Source organism: Coturnix japonica, chromosome 1, assembly GCF_001577835.2.
Source record: "Coturnix japonica isolate 7356 chromosome 1, Coturnix japonica 2.1, whole genome shotgun sequence".
NCBI lineage: Eukaryota > Metazoa > Chordata > Aves > Galliformes > Phasianidae > Coturnix > Coturnix japonica.
In genome coordinates, this window is record NC_029516.1 from 56,140,695 (window position 1) to 56,167,728 (window position 27,034).

Sequence of the window (27,034 nt, forward strand, 5' to 3'; positions counted from 1 at the left end):
TTTGAGCAGGCTCATGTCAGACAGCCCAGTAAAAGGGACTCTAATATTGGGAATGAGTACGTCTTGTTAGCTAATTGAAATCACTGAGGCTGCAAGTTGTGCTTTGATTTGTCTTCATCAGATAAGTGTGGTTGCTGCTGAAGAAGAGTAATTGCACCAACAGACAGTGAGGGTGACGGAGCACTGGAACAGGCTGCCCAGGGAGGTGGTGGAGTCTCCTTCTCTGGAGATATTCAAGACCCGTCTGGACGCCTACCTGTGTGACATGGTGTAGGGAGCCTGCTTTGGCAGGGGGGTTCGACTTGATGATCTCTAGAGGTCCCTTCCAACCCCTACAATTCTGTGATAAGTAGTTCTCATTCCCATTTGTTCTTGCTGGGAAGAACCATGCCTTTTCTGTGAGAGTACTTTGGCCAACTGTGCCAATAGGTACTGCTGACAGTGTGAGCTCCTTGGTTGTCAGATCCTTGCCTCTGCCAACTACATCACTCCCAAGACTTAAGAACACAGATACAATTCATAAAAAGCTGCAAAATTAAAAACATAGGGGATGTTTTTCAGCAGCATGCAATTCACCAGCACAACTGCAACAAACTGCTGCTGAGACTGCAAGTTCAGGAGAATCCAGGAAGGTTCCTACCAATTCCTCCTCAGCAGAGTCCTGACACAGCTTCCCTTGAGATCTCCACTGGTCTCAATGGAGAAGAATAGATAGTCTTTCCAGAGTCTTTTGCAACTCTGACGTAACAGGACAATGAACTGGGTAAGGTATGAGCATTTCAGATAAAGCTGGTGACTTTTTATGGCTGCCCATTTCTCCAAACTACAGCACAGAAGGCCCTCAGAGAAAGCTACACTCTCCAGCTTCCAAGTGCTAAATAGCACACAAAATAACCTGCTCTGTGTTTGGTGTCTTCAGAGCTCATTACCTGTGCGAGGAGTCCTGGCTGGATCTGAAGAGGCTGAGCCCCAGGAGCCTGAGTGACAATGGGAACAGCATTCTCCATCCGAACTGAATACCCAGCATGCTTCGAAGGGGAAGCTTGTAACCCTGTTTCATAAGCACAGAAGATACAGCATTGGTCATACACAGCATTGCTAGGGATGGGGGTCTGATTTTAAGAGAAGTCTAAAGGCATTCACTGATATCCATTTAAATTACAGTGTTTAGTTCTTCTGAAAAACTAAGTTCTAGGAGACCCACATATTCCACCCTAGCCCATAGACGTCCATCAGATGCTGATAAGCACAATATTATCATGAGGGTACAGGAGAGACATTTGAAAGGTGTTAAGGAATTAAATGATTTCATATTTTTAAGTTATCTCGAATCCAGGGGAAACATCTCAGTACAACGCGTACAGGGAGCAAAGAAAGAGTGAGCAGGAAATGGCTTCTCTTACCAGACGTCCTCTGGGCTGCTAATAGAAAATGGTCCTTGCCACACAAGAGACACTGCTATGTGAGAATGCTCTCTTGCTATCAATGTGGGACAAGTGGAACTGTGCACTAACTCAATCTTGACTGGGATGGGTGATTTTCTCTATCACAGTTTCCCAGGAGTCATATTTTAAAGGCTCCGATTTTACTGTGTTTCATCTAGCACACCTCACACTCCAACTGTTGCTGACTTAGCCAAGCATTAGCCTAACTGTTCTGGAGAAAGGCTCCCACTCCATCACCTTAGCCATGGCACAGCCTCCTCTCTTCTAGAGATTTCTCAAGCAGAAGATGTTAAGTTACATATTCCAGCACAGCATTTCTGAAGTCAAATCCTTGTGATGCATTTTAACTGTGAGGAAGAGGTCTAACTAAATAAACTGCTCCAGTTCAAAAGAGCTTTGATAATCCTGCAGAACATCTAACAAGTGCCTAGAGACAGATGTACAGAGAGGATTGGAAAAATGCAGCACAGAAGTTGCATCAGCTGAAACAAGGTTTATTTAGAGACCACTTCTTAAAGATGCCCTGTTAGTTTTACAAAATTTTTACAGCATACAAAGTTAAGAGAAAGAGAAGTGGCTAAGGTTGGTCATCAACCAGGTTGTCTGACAGTCTTTACTCTGGGATACAGAGGTGTAAGACACTCGTTAGCCAACTAGTACTAACCAACTAGCAGGGCTGGAGTTGAAGGAATTGTCCTGGTAAATACTCGTAAGTGTCTGTCATGTGGCAAACCCCCATTACCAGCAGCATCACTCTCCACAGCGTTAACTTCCTGAGTTCCCTTTTTAACACCTGAATTACCAAGAAGTGTTGAACCAGTTACTTATGCAATGACTAATTCCTGATGTAGGGGGAAGATTTCAAGTTTTCAAAGTGAGGCAGTAGAACCTCAAGCGTTATGTTCAGGGCAAAGGATGACAGATACTGCAAGTTCTTCCCCACCCCTTTTTTCAGTGCTTGTCCCATTATTTCTAATCAGCCACCCGTAGCCCACGTGGTAAAGGCAACATATTGCCTGCAAGATCCTCTGCTGTTGTAGACATTTCACCCTGCTGACATCTGAGTAATCTGCAACAACCCCATTGCTCAGATTTACAAGCCAACAAATGTCTTTCCATATGATCTGAACTGAGGAAGCACGTTCCAAACAAGAGCTTGATAAACCAACAGCGGGGACAGGGCGGGAGGAGTGTTAAGACTAGGCAAAGTTGTGACTTACCTTGGAAACCTGGTGGGCAGACGATGAGAGCTTGCTGGAAGGGGTCGGGCCGGGCACAGATCTGCGCTGTTCCTGTCTGCAGGGGCATGCTCCGCTGGGCCACCGCAGCCATGGACGCCGCTGAGGGCTGGTAGAGTGCAGATTGGTAATTTAGTATGGAGACTTCGGGGTTGGCTAAGGAAATAGTGGCACTGGAGGAGGTGGGAGCCAGGTTGGTGGTCTAAAGGAATGACGGGAATTAAACAAAAACAAACAAACAACAACAACAACAACAAATGAGGGAGATGGGTATGTTGGAAAAGCGAAATCCAAAAGTAAAATAAATGAACAAATAAATAAAGTAAAATATTGTAAGATAAAAGTTAAAAAAAAAAAAAGAAGAAGAAAATCTAAATTAAAACCAGCAAACCAAAAACAAAGGACAGAGCAGGACACTCAGGATCATGGAGGTGAGGATGGTGATGGGGAAAGGAGTGTTGTCTGCCTGAACAACAGCACTGTACCACTCCGTAGGGCCACATGGAGCTGCTGGAAATGCTCAGAGACGGAGAATGTTCTGCAGTGGAGAACTGCAGCCCCAGACAGCCCTTGATTTGCAGTGTACAGAAGATGAGTTCAGAAAATGCTACTATCCCCAAATGATGTTGTTTTCTCATCATGCACACAACTCTACAAAAAGCTCACATTGCTGAGGTAAAAGAAACTCAGAATCTTCATGCCCTGCAGAGCCTCAGCCTAAGAGGGGGGCTCATTATTCAGACTTTCCTCTACCTTGCATCTAAGCTGGTACACGCTACTTAAATTATATTCAAAGTAGAAAGGATTGGAAGAATAATGCTAGGTATTAATAACAGTACTTTCCAAGTCCAAATTTTGCTTGGCTTGACATTAAACTGTCTCAGAGCAGAAGCTCCAGCAGTGGATGTTGCAAAGCCACAAAAATCAGCACACTGCTCTGCAGAACATTTAGAAATCTTTTGGTGACTTGTGCTTCATTTGGACCGAGTCTGCAGCAGTTGCAGACAAACAATCCCTAAACAGTTTTGCCACTGCTCTACAAAAATATGCCCTCAGCATTAATGTCTAGGCAAATCTACCAGAACAGAGCCCACCCTTCTCCTTCACGCTAGCCCTCCCAATCAAACACTTACCTGTTGGTAAATGTACACACAAACAAGCCCAAGGTGAAGCCCTGACCTAGACGGCAGGAGGCGGCAAACTTGGCCCTACACACTGACCTGGGCTGGGGAAGGGTATGCATGCTGCACAGACATAGTCACAAGAGACAGTATGGAGAAACACTGCCTCCTTCTCCCCATTCTGTGCAGAGGCAGAGAAGCACAATCTGTTCCCCTGTGCAACACACCCAGCAGCAAACACGACAGCTCCCACACCACGGCTCTCAGGAGCTGCAACTGGAAGGAGGCAAAACCCAAAGATTCTGCAGACAGGGAGTACTGGGAACCACATTGAATGGCATGTTCAAGAGGATGGTAAAGATCTGGAGCTTATTCAAATCGAAACGCCCTTCCTGGAAATGTTTCTACCATTTCTAGGAACACTGGAGATACCAGTTCTGCTCACAACACACACCCCTTACGAAAATTCAGATTACCACAGACCTCCTGAGCTGGAAACTGATCTGAACATCAAATGAGCAGTGAGGAAATGAAAGCAAGCCTGCATTTCCTACTAGCAACTATGGTACAAATGGTGTCTGTGCCCTGCAGCTGGAACCTAGCAGAGAACGCAGAACAGAGTTTTATACTCTGCAACTCAGAAACAGTCAAGAATGGGAACTCGTTTTTATAACTAACACTTTGTTACACTGAACCATGACCTACCTCTGTGTGTATCTGCTCAATGAATTGCTCCAAAAGACACTCTATGATCACACGCACAAAGAACTGACTCACGAAGTCTGGCTTTCTGAGTGATATGGGAACACTCTGTACATCCACACAGAATCCTCCAGCTCCTTTGCTTTTGAAATACCAAGTGCCATTTCTGCAACACCACTTGGAATCTCTAGAGTGAATTTCAAGCAGTCTTATCCAGAAAGGCTTAAAGGATAGTAGCTATTTATTGAGCTTCAGTCTCCTAGAGTGCTGTCCCTGGAGGGTTTACTTTTGCTGTTGTAACATAGTCCCACAGCAAACAGCTTAGCCTGCTAGCCATAAGTTTGCCAGCACAGCACTTCCCAACACTGGGGCATATAAAACAAATGCAGGAGCCCAAAGCACAATTACAAAGCCAGAGCCCACCAATGTAGCTTGCAATGTGTTCTCTAACAGAGCGCCCTCATCAATCATGGCACCTGAAGTGAAACCAATGGGAGATAAGAATAAACATTACCCCAAAACCATTCTTTCCTGTTGATCTGTTACAGTGTTACATCTGATATAGAAGGGTTTTAATTCTTCTTACTTCAATGTCAGTTTGAAGGGGTGCTGTAAGATCACAAATACTTCTGCTTGAGCCACTGAATGCAGTTCTGCTTCTGCATTAAGGGACTAATGAGCTTTTCCCCACAGCAACTTCTCAGGTAAGCAGGACTTATCACCCCCAACAATAGCATAAATGATGAGAGCAACATTTCACAATCACACAGAAGGTCATGAGATTAATGCTTACCTGAATGACAAAGAATGGAGGAAGGTCAATAGAAAAGCAACAGTTTTTTTGCGGACAAGTAAAATGAGATGCTGTGTCTGCTGTTCATCTTTTTGGCCCTACTGAGGTAAAAATTTCAAGCACTGGCTGCTGCTGATCAGTGTTCTTACCTGGTTGTGCACTGTGTTCAGCTGGTTGTTAAAAGTCATGGTCAAGTTGGTAGATGTGCTCGGGGCTACGTGGGTGATGAAAGGTGTCTTGCTCTGGTTCACAGTGTCATACATATTCACCCGCCGCTTGCAAATCTCCATATTCTGGAAGCAGGACTTAACACTGGGTAAGGAAAAGGAAGGTGAGGAAGAGACATAAAATCAACCATCACACTAGGGCAACAGCTCATCACAGAGACCCCAGCCCCGTGTTAGGTCTCAGTGGCAGGCTTGGCACTTTCTAGTCACATGAGACCTTTGCTATTCGTGCAAGTCTCTCTTAACCAGTGAGAATCAGGCTAGCTCTGCCTACACTGAAGAAGGCCAAATATGTGGCAGGAATAGAGGGCCTGCTTGTGGACTCCCAGGCGCCCTTCTGGGTCTGAACTCTGCAAAGTACGTCACAGAAAGCCAGCAAATCTTTCAGTCTTCAGACATCAGGGCGAGAAAAACCAAAGAGTTAGCTTGAGAGAGTGAGAGACTGAGTTTTATTCCAGTAGGATGACTGAGCCTGGGAGGAAAAGGCAACTAATGCTTCCTATACCAGTGTATGTTTAAATGTTATTTTAGAAGTTGCTTTTAGAAGCAAGGAAGAATTTTACAGTTCTTGGTTGCTGAGACTCCCGTAAAATCTTTCCTCTTTTTAAAAGTAGCTCCTGATGGCTCAGTCCAGACAAGTGCCTAAAACACTGCCCCTGCCCAGCTAAACACTTCCGCAGATGTTTATCTTAAAACACATGAGCTGTCCTATCCCAGTCAATGGGACTCTTCATATGCCAAACGGTTATGCCAAATCAGATTCATTGTCAGCCTAAGGGAATCAGGTTCTGAGATTATCTTAAACTGAGAATCAGGTCTCTTAGAGGAAAAAGTACAGCCTCTTCCTCAACAAAGACCTTACTTTAAATGTTATTGATAATGGCAAAGGAAATTTTGAGACACATCCTACTTCGTACCCTCAATAAAGCAGGTGAAATGCATTCTGCATTGCTGGAGCACTGTGGCTGGGTATATGAAACTGTCAATGTCATGTTTATAATTGGGATACCGTGGCATAAGAGATAGCAATATAGGTGTCCTAAAATTGTGCTTTTAGTACATTCCCATTTTTCCAAGCTCTAAAAACCAGTACATGATTTCCACAAGTCTTCCACAGTAATTGTTTTTACAAATGTGTCCTCGGAGTCTGAAATACAACTTAAGAAAGTATAAAGGGATTTATCTCATTTCCGCTATCCCAACCAAGAAAAATATAAAGCACGAGCAGCAAAAATTAGCTGTCACTGTAAAAATTCAACTGTGTGCACAACAATCTAAGCTGTTAGAGGTCAGGCAGGTAAAGAAAACTCCATGTCACATGAGCTTTAATGAGAAAAAATGACTCCCTTTAAAAGGAATAAGTTTATATAATCACTAAGGTCGGTAGGGAAGAAGACCTTGACCTTTTTATCCCTATCTTGTCTCTTACTCATAAGATCATCTTTCCTCTCTCACAAGTAATTTCTTAATTACTGTTCCACAGTCACTTGCAGATGAGAGATACTCAGGACACAGTGCAAAGCTGCTCAGTATGTGCTGTCTTCTAAAGTGCTGTGAAATACCTACAAATTGCAGAATATTTAGACAACTCAAATACTTTTAACAAATGAATGTGGAGGACTATTGGACTGACTTTTCCCAAACAGGTATGAACGTACCTCCTTCAACTAAAAACCAAAGAGTACTGACTAGAAGGCATTTCCCATACATGGTAAGTTGCATACGTTGCCAAAAGGATTTATGTAACACAGTATAATCCCTGCTAATGTAATGCTGTCCTTAAAAAAAAAAAAAGTTAAAAAGAAAGGCAGAGAGTAAACCAGGACAGAACGTGCCCAACAGTTTAAGAGTCATGCAGCAATATGTGAGACTGGGAGCTAAACTCACTTTGTTGTTTGCTTGGAAGTAAGCAGAACAGCCCCTCATAGGCTGCTCAAATTCACATCCTCCTTTCTGAAGCATGCCACAACAGCGATTCTTTCCAGAAGATACCTCTTCCATTTATTTTCACTTTCTCTTCTGCCCAATTTGCTTTTAAGAGAGATTACAAGTCCCTCCATCTCTCAGGACTTTGTGGTTTCTATTCTCAAAACCGTGGGCAATCACAAGCAAAATGTCCATCAACCTGCCCTGCTGGGTACTGTTCCCCTTACCATCCCCCTTCACCAGCATGGAAGGGCTATGCAGGGTTATGCACCTGGCTGGCACAACATTTAGCATTCAAAGATCTAATACTGATTTTTTTATTTGGGGAAAACTCTCATCAATATTGATCTCAATGACATTTTCAGCACTTCGGAGACTGCCTGGGCAGCCACGAGAGAGACCTTCAAAAGTGAAGACCTGCCTTTAGTATTACAGAAAGATTTCTCATGGCCATGTATTGCGTCACAAATCTCTCCTATCTCACAAAATGGGCTGTTGAAAATTAAATAACTTCTGTGTATGATGCTAACACTGTTAGAGAAGAGTGTTCTTTTTTAACTTATGCTTTTATATTGAAAACTTACTTTTTCTCTATTTAGCACAACAATTTCCTGTCTTGTCTCCGTTACTTTTATCACTTAGTATCTACTTAGAGATAACAACACTCACAGATGTCTAAGCAGGATAAGCTTGGGCCTACACAGACCGTGTACCCACTACTTTCTGGCACACAGCTGCTTTTACCATGTGATAAATGCAAGAAAAAGGCAGCAACATCTCCTTCACAGAGAGAAATCTACCCCAAATGAACTTGAAATATTGCAGACACGTAAAAGCTCAGATATGTGCAGGAGAGCTGATGCACTCTAACTTTTGCTCTATGGTATCCACACAGACATCTTCTAAGGTATTCAAGCAGCACCTATTACCTTTGCACCCAAGCTTTTCACAGACTTTAAATACACATGCACCTAACGCCCAATGGAGTATGGTGCTGTGTCAGTAACTGAAAGGACATCCTTTACCTTGAACTGCAAAGAGCCATAGAGCAGGATGTTCAAAGCTAGGTATTGTGAATGTTCTGGAGAACTCCTACATGTACTTGTATTTTGCACCTACAAAATTTGGCCCCATGTGAATTGCTCAGGGGATGAGAGCAATGTGCTGGGCATGGGTTTCCTGCATTTATTTCATGCTGCTCTGATAAAGCATTAGGAGTCATACTTGAAGGCATGACACTTCTTCATGTATCCATCAGGCAGTGGAACCCACCTCCATTACAAATTGTGGCAGCTGAGGTCAGAGCGTTGTATCTAAATTTGCACAAGTGAGAAATGACAAAGCCAAGAACTGAACTTATTTTCCTGCTGCCTCTTCCTGTAAACCAGACTGCCGCAAAAAAAAAGCTCTTTCCTTAGAAGGCAAACAGCCCCAAATTGACCCCTGCAAGATGGGAATGTTCTGGGAGGAAGGGTCGGCAGCCACTGTGGATTAGGTTGATTACTGCACTAACAATCAGGACTATATTACTTTGAGATATACTGATATACTCAGCCCTAATTGCATAATTTCTTCTGCATTTTAATGAAAACACACGTAATTATTGGATATTTACATAATGAATGTTGCACACTCTACCGTGTTTTAAATGCCAAGCATCTATAACACAATTCTTGCAACCTCACAGTTGCCAATCATCTTTTTCTTTTTTTTTAAACCAGAAAAAGATGAAAACATAGGGCTTAAAATTTTTAATAATGCCCCTAACGAGCAGTTCTTCACCCCCAGCTCAAAACCCAAGGGAAAGTAAAGCTACATACTGTGTGCTGTGAGGGAAATCGAGTAAATGCGTCATGGTGACAAAAGGGTGGTTCAGAGTTTCAATCGGTGTTATTCTCTTATCAGCATCTATCGTCAACATCTTCTTTAACAGATCTATAAACTCCCGTCGGTCTGCCTTTTCCACCAACATATCGCTTCCTTCCAAATCTGTTGTCATATTTACCTACAGGAGGAAAGACAAGGATGAGTGCTAAGGTGAAGGAGCAGATGGCCAGGTCTCCAGCAAACCATGTTTACTCCTCGCTGGAACACATGACCCACAAGCCTCTATGTCTAAAGGAGTTGTTACTGAAGCTACACAGCAAATCTGTGGTGGCCAGTCATGCTGTCATCTGGCTTGTGCACATCAGATCTCTAGACAGACTGCTAAGTGTTCAGCTAGCTTGGGTCAATGGCTAATGAATCACTTAGTCACCCTCCACTGAAGATGAACAGATTCCATGTGGTAGCAGGCAAGCTCCGGCAACCAGTGTATTTATCATCTGAGGGACAGTGTTATTGCATACTTTACTGCGCATCTCATGAGCAAAAATACGTATATAAAATAAATAAAAAATTTCACTAAGTATATTGGAAACATTCTATTCATGCACTAGGTGTCATTTCATCTTTTTTGCTGAAATCTCTCTCGATCTCAGCCCTCCATTTCTGCTTGTTTTGCTTGTGAACGCTCCAGTATTCAGCCTTTGCTAGCACAAATTCCAGACATGCAGTTGCAGAAGTGGTTATGCTGGTTATTAACTTTCACAACCACTTGGAATCAACACAGAGAATGAGGACTCCTCATTCCCTGAACCAGTCACACTTCAGAGAAAGCATCATCTGTTACAGCCAGGGTATTTCCAAAGTCACCATTTTACAAACAGAAATATTAAGAATTCAGAGAAGTGAAGTGACTTGCCAGCTGTCACAAGCCGGGGCACTGGAGAGACAAGAAAATACAGGACTGTGACACATATACATGTGACTCAGCCATTTGCCAAGGCTGCTTTAGTACAGCACACTAAGGACATGTGCCCCTATGCATGGATCCCCCAACAAAGCAGTATGTAATGAGATGAGCTGGTAGGTGTAAACTTGCTGTTTCTCAGGAGCAGGTGTAGGGTATGCCATTTCTTCAGGAGCGGATATAGGGCACACAAGAATAGGGTACACACACAGACATCACACAAATCCTCTTTCCTGGTGTTGCCCAAAAGCATATAAAGCGGCCTTGTGCTTGTTACTCACCAATGCTCTTACCTGTGCCATATCATCCAAACAGTTGAAAATATACTTCCTTGCTTCCTTCGACTTAATCCCCGTCTCTGCCTCATGATCATCTGGTGTCTGCTCAAAACAGGAAAAAGGCATTGAGCAGAACTGCTCAGCAACCAGCTACATGTTATGTATGTGCCACTTCCACCTTAGCCTCCACTTGCCTTACCCTGCCCTTATCAGAGACCACTGCATATCTCTTGCTTGAGCAGACACATTTATGCATTTATATCGACTCTGGTTATGATGATAATTTTCACATCACAAGGTGATTTCTCTCTTCTTTTTCATTTCAGAGGATACTACTCCCCCAGATATGGTGGAAGCCCAGAAGGGCTCCCACACTCTCACGCACTGTGCGACTCTCATTCTCATGGCCAGAAGTCCAGTGTTTTTTCTCCTTGGGGACTGAAAGCCCCTAAAAGCGCTGGTACAAGAGATTCTAAGCCCACTTGCATTCCTAGAGGGTATGACTGTCAGAAGTCAAATGCTTCCTTGCTTTTTTTTTTTCCTTCCCCTCAATGCAGTAGATATCAAAGGAAAGTCTGCCCAGGGCATGTTTCATTTAAACTGCACATCAGTTTGAGTACTTGGAAGGAGATTTCCACATGAACTCTGGACTTCAATTTCCCACAAAGCAGTGCCAAGCAGGCGAGCTAAGGGCTGCAGACTTCTGTGACAGTGGTTTTACCTTGGGCTATACCCACCCCGGTGTCTGTAGTGCATCAGAAGAACCAAGACACTTAGGCTTGGAGGTGACCTGGTTGTCTCCTTACTTCCAACCAACAACAGCAAGGCAAAAGAAACAAAGGAATGTCTTCCTACCTTCAGCCTCCACAAAGGATATGGTGAGTCTGTATCCCTGTTGAAAAACCTTGTTGTCTTTGTCCCTGCACTTAACAAATACTCTGCTGGTAAGCCCTGCGTCTGTGAAATATAGCGAATCTGTAAAAGAAGGATAAAAGGTCACTGTTCATCCTGTGAAGATCTCTGGAGGTCTTCCTTGAAGAAGGGCAGGAGGCATTTAAAACAATAGAACAAAGAAAGAAAGAGAAAATGTAGTGAGCAGTCAGACTTCACCAAAAAACCCACACTCAAAGGAATGACAGGAAAGAGAATTCCCGTATGGCATTCCTCCATTTATCATTTACATCTATGGAAACTTAACCTTGTGATAAGCTGCCAGAAAGTCTATGGATAAAGGAAGGAAAGTCCCTGGGTTTTAGAGGTTAAAGAGGAAGACCAACAGAGTTTTCAGTGGTGAGTTCCTCTACTTCACAGCTTTTTATGTCACACTCTCCTCTCCAGGAGGTAATTTCAATAATTGGTATTTGTGCTCTAACCTTTGCTGTTTTTTTTTTCCCCCAGATGAGCACACGGTTTTCCCTAGCAGCAGTTTCAAGTTGAAAACAGTGAACTGTGAAGTGACTGTCACTGAACTTAGATGAAATATACTTAGGTCACTCCAAAAGTAAAGTCTCCTATTTATTTCCATGGAAACTACAACAGATACAAAGACCACTATAACACTCTCTGAAAGAGCAAATTCACAGCTAAAAAACACTGTTTCTCAATATAGTTACAACCAGTACTTATGCCCATGATTCTATGATTCTACGATTTCCACCAGCAATGAATAAGAGCATGCATGATGCACTTGGATAAATCTGGACCAGTGGAAATGACCCACTGTCACCACTGCCACTGCTGAAACACACTGCCCCACTGTGCTCCCATACTCTCTTTGGTCTCCAAAAACATTCAGAAAGCACCAATGAATGTCAATGGATGCCATTTTTTCCACATGGAGAAATTCAATTACATGGTTTTGCTTCAGTCTCCACTGCCACAAAGGAAAGAGTTGTTGCTGTAAGCAACACCTGTCTATGACGTTGTGGGCCAACATAACAAAATAGGAAGCATTACTTTTGGAGCATCCCTCATACACTTGAACAAAATGACATCCTCATAGTGTGTAGAGTGCTTATCACCACTACCTACATGACTTCATTTGCTGTTTGGGTTACTTCTATGACTGTGGCCCGGCTGGCATTTAGACAGCTAAAAGATGCTACCCATGTGTTTCCAGAATCCCAGACTTAAGCGTATTGATTCAGAGGAGGAAGAGTATGTGATTACATAATTAAAGACTGAAAGAATGCATGCCGAGCATGGCACACAAAACCTGAACTTTGGCATTTCCTGACTTCTGAGTGTTTCACACCACAGAACTCTGAAAAATCAGTAAAATACTCATCTACTCTATGGAAAAACGGAAAACGCTTTTGAGAGAAGAGACAGAGAGAGGTAACAAACAAACAAACACAGAGGCATTAAAAACAGATGTACTTTCCAAGTCTTCCTGGCACTCCTGATCCTGACACATTAACTGTGCCTCACTGAGCTCTGCAGCTCCCTATGTCCATGGTAACCTGGGCACCTGAGGAGCTCCAGGCGCCTTCCTGCATCCCAGCACCAGGCTGTAAGGCTGCACGTGTTGTGGTGAGGGGCCAGGCTCAGCCCCTGCCCCTTCCCAGCTCTCCAGGAGCCTTCACGGCACTTTACCAGAGGAAGCAGTTAAGCTGGGCAGGTACATATGGTGATTTCTTTTTCAGCTGTGCGTTTTATGACTTTTTTGGCAGGGGGAGGGGAGAGGAGAAAGAAATCTGCTCTTCATGCTTAGTGTGTGATTTTCAAATGCCTGTAGATTTTTTTCAGTTACGTCTGATTTCCTTTGGAATCACTAATGACCCAGCTCTTCACTGCGGGATATCTCCCCTGCCAAATTTCACCTTCAAAGCTCTGGCTAAAAAATGCTATTTATGAAAGATGAGACAAAAAAACATTTTTATATATGAAAAGAATATATATTTACTTATTACACTGGTTTTTGTTTTTGTTTTTGTTTTTTTGCTTTTTTTTTTTCCTAAAAGAAAAAGGACTTTCTTTTTCCAGGCCACATTTGCAGAAGGCTAAGGAAGACTATCAGAATGGAAACTGTTCTGCAGCCCTGACTCTAGAAGCCACTGTGCTATGTTTTATGAGTACAAAAGCATAAAAGCCTATAGGGAGAGAACCATGACAGATTATATTAACTAGAAACCTACACCACTGTGAACGTTCTCTTTCTTGTCACTGCTTTTAATATACACCCTCATAAAGAAGATTATGAAATACAGTAGAGTTCATGCAGTTTCTTCTAACAAATAAACCTCTATTTAATATTTGCCGTTACTGTAGAGAGAGGGTGCCTGCTCTGTTCAATGATTAGAGACATGCACAGAGCTCTCTAGTCAATGGGTATGTTTACTCTTGGTTGAGAATTCACTTAGGCAGTCAGTTCTTAATCGTCAGCATGCTAAGCAGCACACCGGCTACTGAGTGTACTCCAAGTGGATAATAAAGAAGTTGACATGAGAGGTCAAGAATCACGTGCAAATATCTCCTGCTAGTAAAACAGAAAAAGTTGCTATCTTTTTTGTCATGGTAAAAGAAAAAAACAGCACATTTGTGCTCTTATCAATAGCCAAGGTAACATCAGTACCAACCTGATCATACTCCGAAGCTCCTGGGTACAAAGGCCAGCCCAAGAACAGCTCTGCAATGACACATCCCAATGACCACATATCGATTGCTTCACAAAATGGTAAACCAAGGATGATTTCAGGGGCTCTGCAAAGGAACAGCACAGAAAACATTAGCAACAAGAACGGACCCACTGACAATCAAGAAGCTGCTTGCTGTGAACAACAGTAAGTGAACAACAGTCCTAATGTAGGGCTCTGTTGGCTGCTGGAGAAGTATCTGCTATCAAGTATTAGTTGGTGAATATTTATCTTTGCAGAAGAGTCCTCTGGCCACATTTAGTCAAGAGACAGCCCCACTGAGGCCTTACATTTCACAGCAATTTTCAAAGGAGAGAACTGACACAGTTTTCATTCGACAGGTGGAAAAACGAGCCACCACTGCCACATTCCAGGCCACCCAGATAAGATCCCCGGGGGAGGCTTCCAGGCCCGGCTCGCTAGAAAACTACACTGGCTCTGCTACAAAACATCCTCTATTCACCAAGCACAGTGGGCTTCACATGCAGCCAACCATTAAATGACCTTCATAGGACTGGTACAAAAGGATTACTAACTTTTTAAACAAATAGATGCCATAAAACAGAGAAATTACCTAATTAGATCTATTAGATATAAGACTGTTCCTCAGAGGAAGCAGCCAAGAAGCTTTTGCTTTCAAATCTGTCCCAGACACCTGATTAGATTTCCTTTTCTCTTTCAGTCGGAATGGGCAAAAAGTGGAGGCAGTCCCACCATGTATTAACTGTCTGCTTCAGAAGACATGCACTGAAACCCCTCTCCTCAGTAAGTCTCAGTGTAAGCCCAGCTGAGGAACCAGAGGAGAAGGCAAAAGCTTTGTCTCCAGCTCTCCATGAAGATCCCAGGCACATGGAGGATGCACCACTGCTCCTCCCAGCTCCTTTGCACTGGGGCCCTGGGGCTGCCCCTGTACAGCAAGCAGAATGCCCCTCGTGTTCAAGCAGTAGGGATGTCCAAGCTACCATAGAAGATCCCAACTAAGCAAGGATGGTCTCTTAGCTCAGACTTCCACCAGTCGCAGTCCTTACTTTTCCCACCTCAGCCCAGATTTCCACATGCAGTTCAGTGCTAAAATTCCTGTTTTACCACCCAAAGCTTCTCCTCTGCCCTTGTCTTCTAAAGCCTCACTCTCTGGAGTCAGGTGATGTACAGTAAAAAGGAAAACTTTCCTTCCATCTTCATCTAACTATATTAAAAAGAAAAAAAATCAGAAAAACCAAAAGCCATTAAAAAAAAACACCAAAAAACCTAAATATGAAAGATGAAAGAAACTTTCATCATTTGAAAAATAAACTGAGGATTTCTTGGGCCCTGATGCATATTTTGGGAATGTTTGGGTTTGACTACTAAGCAAATCAAAAGCCACCATCCACAGCTGAAAACAGGACCTGTGGTACCCAGTCTCCCATTTGGCAACAGGGTTAAGATCTGACACCACTGAGATCATACTAAGGATTACCAATTGCAGTGGAAAATACTACGTTTTAATCACGCCATTACATAGTCATGTGAAGACAAGCCTCTAGCTAAAAACCAAGTAAAATTTATCTATCTATCTATCTATCTATCTATCTATCTATCTATCTATCTATCTATCTATCTATTTATTTTTCCCAGAGAAACAAGCAAACACTGTGTAACAAGAACCCACACCCCATCTTCTGTACACAAACTTCCCCACTCTGGGGTTGGTAGGTAATGATAAGCGCCTCAAACTAGCAACAAAGAAGGTAAATAAGAAGGGAAGTATTGGGATTTCAAGGTGAGGTTGCTTCATTCCACTCACCCCCCCCCCGAAAAAACACCACAAAAACAACATGCCAGAAACTTAAAAAGCAGCTACTTTTAACCCTGCTATTTTCACCTGTGACTGTTATTCTCACACCCCACTGTTCCGCAGCCCACCGTGAAAACTTTTTATTCTAACACCAATCTCTACTTAGGAACAAAGGGTTAATTTTCCTCCTTTTCCTTCTATTCCGTCATCCCTGCACACTAGTCGACACCTAGACAAAATGCAGAGAGAAAAAGACAGCTATGGTGACCTGAATCTCATTACTATGTAAATCCTGCATTCAAAGCCATCTGCCTCTCCCTGTCTGCCTTCCACATTGTGAACGAAATGTCCCTGGTCACTAATGAGAGCTCAGCCTCACACTGAACTTCACGTCCCACTATCTTACGTGGAAGGAGCAGCAGGGTGGACTAGTAGTGGGATATTCCCAATGTGACACCGTCTGGAAACCTCCCTGTTCATAAAACACACATGTGCTGCTGTCATATGCAGCACACAGCCCCTTCCCTCTCCCCACACTTGTGCTGCCAACACCTCCAGACCCCTGTAAGAAGGGCTGACCTAGAATTTGAGATTCTGACATTTCTAATCTTTTTATCTTGAGTCTTCAGCTGTACAGTGGGCTTTTCTTAAAGCTCCAGCTTCTGGAGTGTAGCAATTCAGAGACAATGTCTTTTTCACATACAAAAAGAAGTTTTGCACCTCCATTATTGGGAAGGAAAGCACAAAAACATCCATACAATTTAGACACATAAAAAGCAACTTAAAAGAATGACATTCCTTACATTAAACCTGACCTATCATTGTGGAGAGTGGAGGTGGTGATATATTTTTATTTTATTTAACCCATTTGAAAGCTGGTATTCATAATGCTCTACCAAGCCTAAGCGTTAGTTGTAATCATCACCCATTCAGTCCCAAACAGTACCAACAAGTGGTGAGAACACCAGACATGGGATGGGGCCTTATGTATACCAATGTACCAGTCAGCAGGACGCCAAGAGGAGGATGGGTATCACAAACTACAGAGGCTTCTAGACTTTCATTGAGTGGACATGTCCTGTTCCTCATGTGTAAGAGAGCTGAAGTCAGCCCAGAAGGAACAAAGTTACCCAGTCCAGCAGCAGCTATTGCCTGCACCAAGCTTTTCAGTGGAAGAAGCTATGTGTTCTGAAATGAAACAGCTTGTCCACTGATGAAAAGCCTTCCAACCCTTTGTCAGCTGGAGACTGTTTTGTATGCCAAGCTATGGATCCTTCTGTATATACACCTTTATCCAACACAAGGAACTCCCACCTTTCTTAACAAACACATACACCAATTTCTTGAAACAAGGTGAGACCATAATGCCATCCACACATTCTGGTACAGAGTTCCATGGACAACCTTCTCCTTTAATTAACACCTGAAGTCTGTTGTTTAAAAACTAATTTTCCTTTATCAGATTTAGATGTGTCACCTCTCACTGCATGCTCACATGGATTGGCCTAAAGGTGAAAACAGAAGTTCTTGAATCACCTTTCTTTTAAGCTGAAGGTAGTTTTATCCTCTGCCTTATTCTCGTTTGTTTGCCTTTCTTTTGAATGAAGCAGCTCTGGGCTTCTCTGCTTTCCATCCCTTACATGTTTAGTCCTCTTCCATCATCTGACTCTACATAAAGCTCCTCTTCCTAGCACGACTGCTTGGAGACAGGCTGAGCAAAACTAAACAGATTTAAATACAAGGATATTCCCCAGACTTATTTTATGCTATTTGCAGAATGCTTCTGCATTCCAGTCTTCCCTGAACCTAGTATTTTGTTTGCCTTTGGAATGACACTAGGCATTTCAACAGATGTTTTATCTGGGAGCTCCTCTGAGACACACAGTCCTTTCCTTCAGGGGAGCTACAGTTAATTTAGGACACAGAATTATGTCGAAATAGTTTGTTTTTTCCTCTTCTTGTGTTTACCGCCTTTCAGGGTTGCACTGATCTGGAATAACATTGTCTGTAATGTAGATCAAGTCCCTTAAATGTTTCCTGCAGCCTAACCTTAACAATTCTGCGGTGTCTGCACACTTCAGCACTTCACCGCGGGCCCCCCAATTTGCAGAGACAATTAATGTATTAAATAACTCTGGTCCTAAAACGTGCACATAAGACATTCCACAATTGACCCTCTTATTCCTGAAAACACTCAGATTTAACTCGGCTGCTTTAAGAATGGTGTAATTTTCTTTTCCATAGGGAAAGAAAATATTTTCTTGTCTTAGGCAGTTCTTATGTGGGATTACTCCATTCTGCAGCTGGTAACAATATATCACAGGGTAAAGTACTCTATTAAATAAAATGTGCACATCATAGTATTGCAATTATAAATCCAGATTCGCATGGCAGCAAGTTCTCCCGAACAGCACTGTGTGGTTTACACCGCCTTCAACAAACCACTTCATGGCTGCACGGTGAAGCGCTTCCCTCCTTGATAACACTGCTTGTTCTAAACACAGACTCACCATGCTGTTCAGTTTTTGGTGGTGACCTTGTTTCCAACCATGCAAAGGCAGCTCAGATACCTTGGTATGTGCAGGCAGTTCATCTGCAGTGCTCTCAGCACAGTAATCACAGCCTCTAGTACGAGGCACATGGAGGAAAAACAAAACTTCACCTTTCTGTCCTTTCTTTCCTGTGAGCTGCCTTCAATATCTCTCAATTAAATGCCCTCCTGTGTGGCAAGCAGGCATGCACAGCCTGGTCTACACCTCACATACCCCTCACCAGTATAGACCAAAGTTAGAAAACACTCACAACGAAGCTGGGAAAGTAATGAGCCCCCATGAGAGACCATATCTCAGAATCATAGACATGTTTAGGTTGGAGGAGATGTGTAGGCCATCGGGTCCCTCACTAGGGCTACCTACAGCAGGTTGCCCAGGACCACGTACAGATGGCTTTTTAAAGATGTCCAAGGATGGAGACTGCACGGCCTCTCTAGACAACCTCTGCTGAACAACCTAACCTAATTTAGTCACCTAACAAGTGCTTACTGATATTCACATAGCATCTGCTGCATTTCAGTTTGTGACCACTGCTAACTGGGCACCACTGAAAAGAGCCTGGTTCCACTCTCTTTGGTCCCTCTCTACAGTCGGGTTTCACCCACACACCTCCAACCGAGAAGCAGTCAACCCATCCCCACTTCTCACAGTCCTGCCCCTTTCCCACACAGAATTATTGCCCTGTTCTCCAGGGAGCTGCGTGTGTTGGCACAGGACACACATCATCTCCTCTCCATCCACACCCAAAACATGAGGGTCCCCACAGGTTCCCAAAGACAGAAACACAATCATTTGCTTGCACCTCACACATGACCCTGTCCTGCTTGCAGGCCTACTGCTAGCAGAGTATTTACTTTAGCAACCCAGCTTTGGTGCAGGGTAATTTCATTGTCTGGTGTTTCTGTCAGGAAAATTAATTACCAGTCTAGCTCACCGACTTTTTCACCCACACATCACAGGGCATTAAAAACAAATGCCAAAAAAAAATTCATTTTCACAGACATGGGCTCAAAAAGCTGGGCTCTTTCTGCATTTTAAAACTGTCCTGCTCAGGGATAATTCATCACCCTCTGGGAGGGCCCCCTGGATGAGCATCACTCAGCAAAGGCCTCCATGGGCAAGTAGGAGGCTGCAGGCAGCTGTTGGCAGTACAGACAAACCTACATACCTTTATTTGGCATCTTTACAGAGTTTTCTTCATATCTGCAGGCTTGACCTTCTGCATTTTGTGAAGGTATCTGCTTTTTATTGCAATGTACCGTAACATGAAGAGTACTCTCAGCCTGGTGTCCCCAGAGGTAGAGATTACGTGACACCTTTTCTGGTCCCTCCTTATGTTTCAGACCCTAAATGACTTCTTAGTACAGGAACGTAGAAGAAGACAGGCTCATATTCTGGAAGCCAAAGGTTAACATTAGCTTTTTCCATCCTGGAGGCATTCAAAGCCCCATTGGTTGGGGCCCTGGACAACCTGATCAAGAGGGTGGCAACCCTTACCACGGCAAGGGAACTGGAGCTGGATAGGATTTAAGGTCCCTTCCAAACAAAGCCATTCTATGATTCTCCTCATTGCTTCACCTCTCATGTTAACACCCTGTATTAGATCAGATCAGACACAGATACACAGTTTCTGGAAAGGACTAGGGGATAGCCAGAATGACTTCCCAGGCCATCAGATCACCAGCACAACCACCACTTCAGCTCCAATGCTGCATTGCCCTAGCCCACCCTTCAAGATTAGTTTGCAACACATCAAAAATCATCTGTATCAGCTCAGAGGACTGTATCCAATCAGCCTTCAGAGATGGCTTATATTACAGGGCACAAATGTAAACTAGTGGATGGTAGCAAGTGAGTTACGGCAGGGGTTTATCCCAGGACCCATCTTGCTTAACATCTTTATCACTGGCCCAGAACAGAAGGTATAGTGCAATAACATCCAGTTTGTGGGTGACACCGAACAGAGGAAGGAGCCTTGCAATGAGTGCCACAGGAGAAGGGGATGGCAGGCATAATCTGAAACAGGAAAGGATCCTGCTGAGGAGAAGGAAAACATCTCCACTGTGCAGATAAGAAACTATGGGCACAGGTTGTGCAATCACTATTCCTGGAGGCTTTCAAGCCTTAGCAAGACAAAGTCCCGCACTGATTGCATACCTGACCATACCCTGAGAGGTGGGTTGGGCTCAGTGACCTCCTGAGGCTCCTTCTCACCTCAACTACTCTGTATAGCACAGTAAGTACACACTTGTCGACAGCAAGGTGACCCCGATTCTCCTATGTCCAGGCAAAATACTGAATAGCTGGGAGCGTTTCAGGCTGTTCAGGTACAGGTCCCAGGGCATTTATATCAAGTGTACACACAAGTTCTTTCTGTCTTTTCCAAATAGAGCAAGTTATACCAGAATTACTCCTGGACTTGAACAGAAAAATTATCATACAAGCTTCAAGAACCTATCATTACTAAGCGTATTCAGTAGCACATAAATCACAGAAGCAGACTAACCCACCCACTCCTTGACACCATTCGTGTTCCATGAGAGCTGACTAGAATGGGTGAAAATACTCCAGAGAATCAGGCCAGAGACTCACAGGCTAGATTGGACCCTGGGAAACCACCCAGTCTCTCCCTGCCATGATACAATGGCATCTGTGCCTATCCCCCTCCTAGCAAGCACTCAGCCAGTTTGTTTTAGACCTCCCATGGCGGAGAGACCACAAACCTCACTGTGCCCCACAGGACCTCAGCCCTTGTAATTTTAAGGAATAATACAGCTGTGCATAGCTGACTTGATGTCATGCTTAATTACAACTTGGTGTCAATCTGACATCTATGTAATACATATGGAAAAACATAACTTTATACATCCAACTTCACTTTGCTTACAACCAGTTTACTGCCAGGCTGCACATCAACCCCCTGTTCCTCCTCTATTTTCCTCAACACATATTCAATACTTATAAGCTTGTCTTTTTTTTTTTTTCCCCTCCTTGTTAACTGTGTCTCTTTTGTTCTGTCATCTTCTCTGTTGCCTGCATGTCATAGATGGACAAATATACAGATATCAAGAACAGGATTTAGGGGAACTAAAAATTGCAGTGGGTGTCATGCCATGTGCCTGCAAACACAGCTCTGTGCTGCTACAGGGGCAAGATGGGCGAATATAGATCATGTGCACCCATCTTCAAACACGGGGTATCATGTGGACTCTGAAATACCCCGCACCCAAATGGGGTCCTGATGCTTGTCATGACTGTCAGTGTGAGGCTCCCGTGAAAAGGAATTTTCTCGGGTTAATCCTGGAGGAGCCTCTAGCAAACCACACCAAGCACGTGCCGCCTTTATTGAGATTAAGAAGGATGGATTCAGCCAGAAACACGGAAGCCTGTTCTTATAAGGGGAGGGGGTCACAGCTGGGAGGATCTGCAGAACCGTTCTCATAGATACACTGCATATATATATATGCTCGGTCTAGGTTAGGGCCTAACCTCTGGCTCCCTTCAGCAAGAGCAAATGACTGAAGCCTTGAGCTGAAGAAAGCAGGGCAGCTGTCTGAGGAAACAAGACAAAAGATTTAGAAACAGTTGCTTTTTTCTCCTCTCCTATGTCAGGCTGTTTACAGAAACCAAGGGATGAAATTCTGCAGACAAGAACACTGAGAGCAGCCTGTCAGTCTTGGAGGGAGGGAGCAGGAGAGGGCGGGGAGCGTAGGCTTCTTTCAGGATTATGGATCATTGCTAAATTGCTCTATCAATTATTAAACCCATCACTCAAAGCGCAGTAACCAAAATATAGCAGATAAAGCCCTTCTCATCCACTCTCCACCAGCTGCTCTCCTCCTAAAGCCAGAGGGGAAAGAAAATTCCCGTACTTTGTATTTTCATAAACATCATTTTTTCCCGTGCCTTGAAAATAAAAGCTTTTTCAGACAAGATACAGTAGAATTGAGCCTGGGGCATGAAGATATTAAAAAGAATTTGCCCTTTCGATTAGCAGGCCCAAGGAAAAAAAAATAGAAAAAATCTCCCCAGACCGTATGATTTCTTAGTGCTGACAGGTTAAAATGTTTATATGTGGATCAACAGAGAGGCACACAGCCATCAGTAGCTGCGAGGTGTCATTTGTCTTTGCCATTGGGTGAACCATGGTAGAGTAGATGCCGTCCCAGGAGAGGAAGGGACAAGGCCAAGAGATGTGCCTTTTTGCTGCCAGGGCACTGCAAATGGACATGCCTATGTGGAACAAAAGGTGGGTTCAGCTGGACAGCAGGAAGAACATTTTTTACCATGAAGGTTGCCAAATATTGGAACAGGCTTCCTAGCAAGGCACTTGATGCCCCATGCCTGTCAGTGCTGAAAAGGTATTTGGACAGTACCCTTAATAATACACTTTTGGTTAGTCCTAAAGTGGTCACACTGTTGGACTCAGTGATCTTTGTAGGTCCCTTCACCTACACTATTCTAATTCTAGAGATGAAGAGGGGAACATGACTGACGTGCAGATGGGAAGGCTGTCAAATGGCTGCCCCTGTGTGTGCAGCACAATGCTCCAGCAGCACTGTATGTGCTTCCTGGAGGCTGCGGCCGCAGTTCAGTAAAGCCCTTTACCATATGGGTAACCTGAAGCAAATAGTTGCCTGAGTCTTGGAGAGGGCACTGAATACAGTTAAGCACACATTTAAGTGCTTTGCTGAATCTGAATCCACTGGCAATTCCTCATTGCACTTGAGCTGGAAAACTTAAGAGGCAAAAAAAGCTATTAAGGCCAATAATGGAAAAGAAAGCCAGGTCCTGGTTCAGCCAAGAGACACACTAAGCTTGTCCCAGCCAGATGTGTAGCCTTCTACATCCCTGGAGGAAGCCTGACAGAATAGATCATGACCATGTTCATCTCTCCGGGCTCAGAAAAGCAGGGCTCTGTGAAGTTCAGAGGAGACGCGTGACACTGAGCACCATGACCACTGCCCTGAGTCACAGCTGCTCCACGCTGACCCAGGAGCACAGAAACATGCATGTCGGGTGCTGCAACAGAGCTGCGTCCAATACACTGTGACCCCTGGCTGTTCCAGGAGACAAAGGGGTGAGCAGGGGCTTTCCCAGGTTATGGAAGAAATCAGAGACTAGAAAAATCATAGTTTGAAAAGTCCTATCCATGCCAGGCAGCGAATGGATGAGCCACAGTGTATTGGGTGCAGAGATCCCCTGAAGGAGGCATCTGATCAAGAGGGGAAGAATGCCAGTTATGCGCTTCCATTCATGCCACTGCAATGCAAGCATAATTCTGACTGCTTTCTGACCCACACTATGCAATTTATGCAAATCCAAGCTGTTCTCGCTTCCCTCAGAGCCAAATGTCCACCAATGCCAGATCTGGCTCGACCTTTTTGTTTTCCTTTTCAAATCTATTGTTTTCACTGTGAATATTTCAGACCTCTTGTTGTTTCTGTTGCGCTCCTTTGGAAATGAAATAATAATTAAAAAATCCCGCTGCACACAGATGCAGTCAGAAGCTGACTCCTTGTCCCCAGCAGCCTCCCAGCCGGCCACTTGCAGCCCCATCCCAATCCCTTATCATTCTAGACCAGAGCCCTGTCATGTTTCAGCCAAGTGAAGCTCCTCGGGCCTGATCTATAACATTCCCAGAGACTTCTGATCGCAGCAAAACAGCGAAAGTTGCACCAAGCTGTATGGTGATTTTATGGGATTAGGACGACCACAAAGCCAGCTGCCAATACAGGGCTCCAAACAATTTCTACTCTGGCAAACAAGGATACAAACCAGACTCTGGCCATGACTCTAAGATTGGCTTCACAGAGGAAGCAGCAGGTCTGAGGTTAAAAGCATCAAATTCCTGCAGCTTTCCTTTATTTTTTTCTCTTTTAATTATGTCCACTGGCTCCTTTTTTTTTTTAATTAAAAAGAGACAAAGACGAAAATAAAGTACTTATCCTGCCTGCCTCTTAGAGAAAGGAGTGCTGTCCTTCACTTATCTCTGAAGAGCCACACAGATTTAATATTATTATTAGTAGCAACTGTTTGTATTTCTGTAGCACGCAGAAGTCCCAGTGGAGACTGCTGCCCCATAATGCGAGACATTAAAAGATGATGTGCTAGAGACAATGTCTGTTCCAGAGAATTTATGATCTAAAACGACGTGTGGTGACAATGGAACAGATTGGGGAAGCAATTTGCCCGAGATCATATGGAGAGAGTGTAGCGGTGCCAAGAAAAGAAGTGGGGTCCTTGAGAGCAGCTAGTAGATCACCGTGCCTCCTACTTATGAAATTCGGGAGTAACAGTAATAATACAGAGTTCTGAAGGGTTTTTCCAAAGGGATGATATTACTGGGGGTGAGGCAGTTTTGGAGGCAAAATGACCCGTAAATAGCACCCAGCAAAGCAGTAGCTGCGTGTGGAACAGTTTGTGAAACTGAGAGCCCTGATGAATGGCCCACTTGGTGCCTATGCTGGGAAGACGTCTGGTCTACAGAAGCCCTAGGCAGGGCCTGGGAATGCCTGCCTACCTACACACCTACCTAGTGGAGGTACGCATGGCTGGGACTGGAATCCAGCACAGAGCTGGAGATGGATATTTCTGCTAAAAAGCTACTAAGTTCCAAATTTAACTCGAGCCCTATGAGAATAAACACACACCAGGAAACAAGATGTAGAGCATGTGATAAAAGCTCCCTGTACAAACAGTGAGGCACAGAACTCAGAAAAACACACACTTCTCTTTTGTAGAATTAGGGAAACGTGAATGCCTTAGAATGTAACTACTTTTGATTGCGTTTATGTTCCTGCTAACATCTGGAGGCTGAAGCAAGGCACTACTGCATTAGATGTTGTTGAAAAAAAGAAACAAAAACAAAATCCCTGTCCATCAAGACAGATACCTGATCACCTTGCAAGACTCAGGGACTCAATGTCCAGCATTTGGTAAGCTGAGACATGCACAGAAATGCAACCACCAGCCTGGTGTGGTGGAACACACTGGGACGTACCACAGTCCAGGCTGTTTGTCGTCCCACTGTGAGTTACCCAAGGAACACAGTGTGGGACAGCTTAAGCAAATCTTCATCAAGGGCAAAGGATCATGGCTAAAATCCCAGACTGCTGTCACACACGGCTCTCCTGAGCCAGGCAGCACACATACTTCCTTCCAGCTGGCACCTTGCTTGCCCAAGGCTCTGCAGCCTAAACCTGAGCATCAAGGGCTCACAGGACATGCCAGCTCCCCCAGTCCATGCCCTTTGCATTCCCCAGCCTTCACTTGGTCCGTCTGCCTGCTTGCCCCAAGCACCAGTTTGTGCCCTGCACAGTCCTGACTTCACCTACTGATGCCACACATCTCACAGGAGCCAGGCAGGAAAGCGAGAGAGTTCTCAATGAGAACACACACACATGCACACAGCTCAGAAGGAGCTGCCATGCTTGTGGCAGGGCAGCATTTCGGAAGGGAGACTTTTAAAATCACGGTCTTTTGCATAGTAAGTTCATTCATTTCAAATCGTTACACGGAAAATTCAATTGTTCTCCAGTGTATTTCTGTTCCAAATCGGGAGACTAAATTCAATCATTAAAGTGTGAAACAGATGAATTCAAATCCATAGTAAGTGCAAATTTCAACACAGTTTTAAGTAAGGAGTCGCTCCCAACACCTTCATAACATGTCAACACATAGTCATATATTTGTTTCTGGGACTCTTCAAATGTCTCCTTTTACAGTTTCAATTTTTCCTTGCCAAAACAAATCCTTAAAGCTACGTTGATGTCCTGAAAAAATATAAACATTTTCTGAATGTTAAAATTTTAGATGGCCACAAGAAAAACTCTGGAGACACCAAAACTTGCAGGAAAAAAAAATGACATAAAAATAAACTTTTCCTCCTCTTTGCCATGCAAGAGTGGGATTTGGAATGAATCCCATCTGATTAATTTTCACTTCTAATTTGTCCTTGGATCTCACTGCAGTACGGACGTCATTTCTTAATTTGACTGTTTTGCAAGTAGCCAGGACTGCCCTTGTAAAGGGCGAAGAAATCCCCATATATCAGGAATGGTTTTGGCTGAGGGGAAGTTTAGTAATTACTCCGGAGAAATGAATACAACAACCAAAAGTACTTCCCAGGACACGACAGCAAAGATCCATCCTTTCTTGAAAGAAAGGGCTTCCTTATGTATACATTCATATCTTCCAGTATCATGACTGCCTGTAACCATTTAGCCCTCTACGTCAACTGTGCAGTTCAAGAACATTTCCTGGCATTCTTCACATTTTTTTACATGTTGCAATTCTATCTGGTGTACATCACATGCTTCCCTCTGAAATGCCTGAACCAAACCATCTTCCTTCTAATGGAGGAGTTTGGGGCTCAGAAGCCTCACTGCAACTCCCAGAAACGTGATCACTTGAGGGCTGCTTTAGAAATTAAGGGCAACAGAGAGGTTTGGGATTTGAGAGATAAAACAAGAGCAAGTCATAGAATCACAGAATCACAGAACGGCCTGGGTTGAAAAGGACTGCAATGATCATTGAGTTTCAACCCC

The 27,034-nt window shown here is 43.8% G+C and overlaps 1 protein-coding gene across 7 annotated transcripts in view; it reads right to left on the reverse strand.

Moving 5' to 3' along the window:
• The window catches only part of HIPK2 (homeodomain interacting protein kinase 2), a 119,482-nt gene that overhangs the window by 19,083 nt on the left and 73,365 nt on the right, over nt 1–27,034 (reverse strand). For 4 of the 7 annotated variants that reach the window (XM_015867262.2, XM_015867273.2, XM_032445762.1 and 1 more), the window contains exons 3-9: nt 14,100–14,223; nt 11,377–11,496; nt 10,525–10,623; nt 9,273–9,457; nt 5,449–5,611; nt 2,666–2,885; nt 930–1,051 (exon numbers count right to left, since the gene is read on the reverse strand). In XM_015867262.2, the coding sequence (XP_015722748.1) occupies nt 930–1,051; nt 2,666–2,885; nt 5,449–5,611; nt 9,273–9,457; nt 10,525–10,623; nt 11,377–11,496; nt 14,100–14,223 (1,033 nt within the window). The remainder of the gene's footprint in view (nt 1–929; nt 1,052–2,665; nt 2,886–5,448; nt 5,612–9,272; nt 9,458–10,524; nt 10,624–11,376; nt 11,497–14,099; nt 14,224–27,034) is intronic. The other 3 variants (XM_032445767.1, XM_032445764.1, XM_032445765.1) reach the window with 3 other exon arrangements.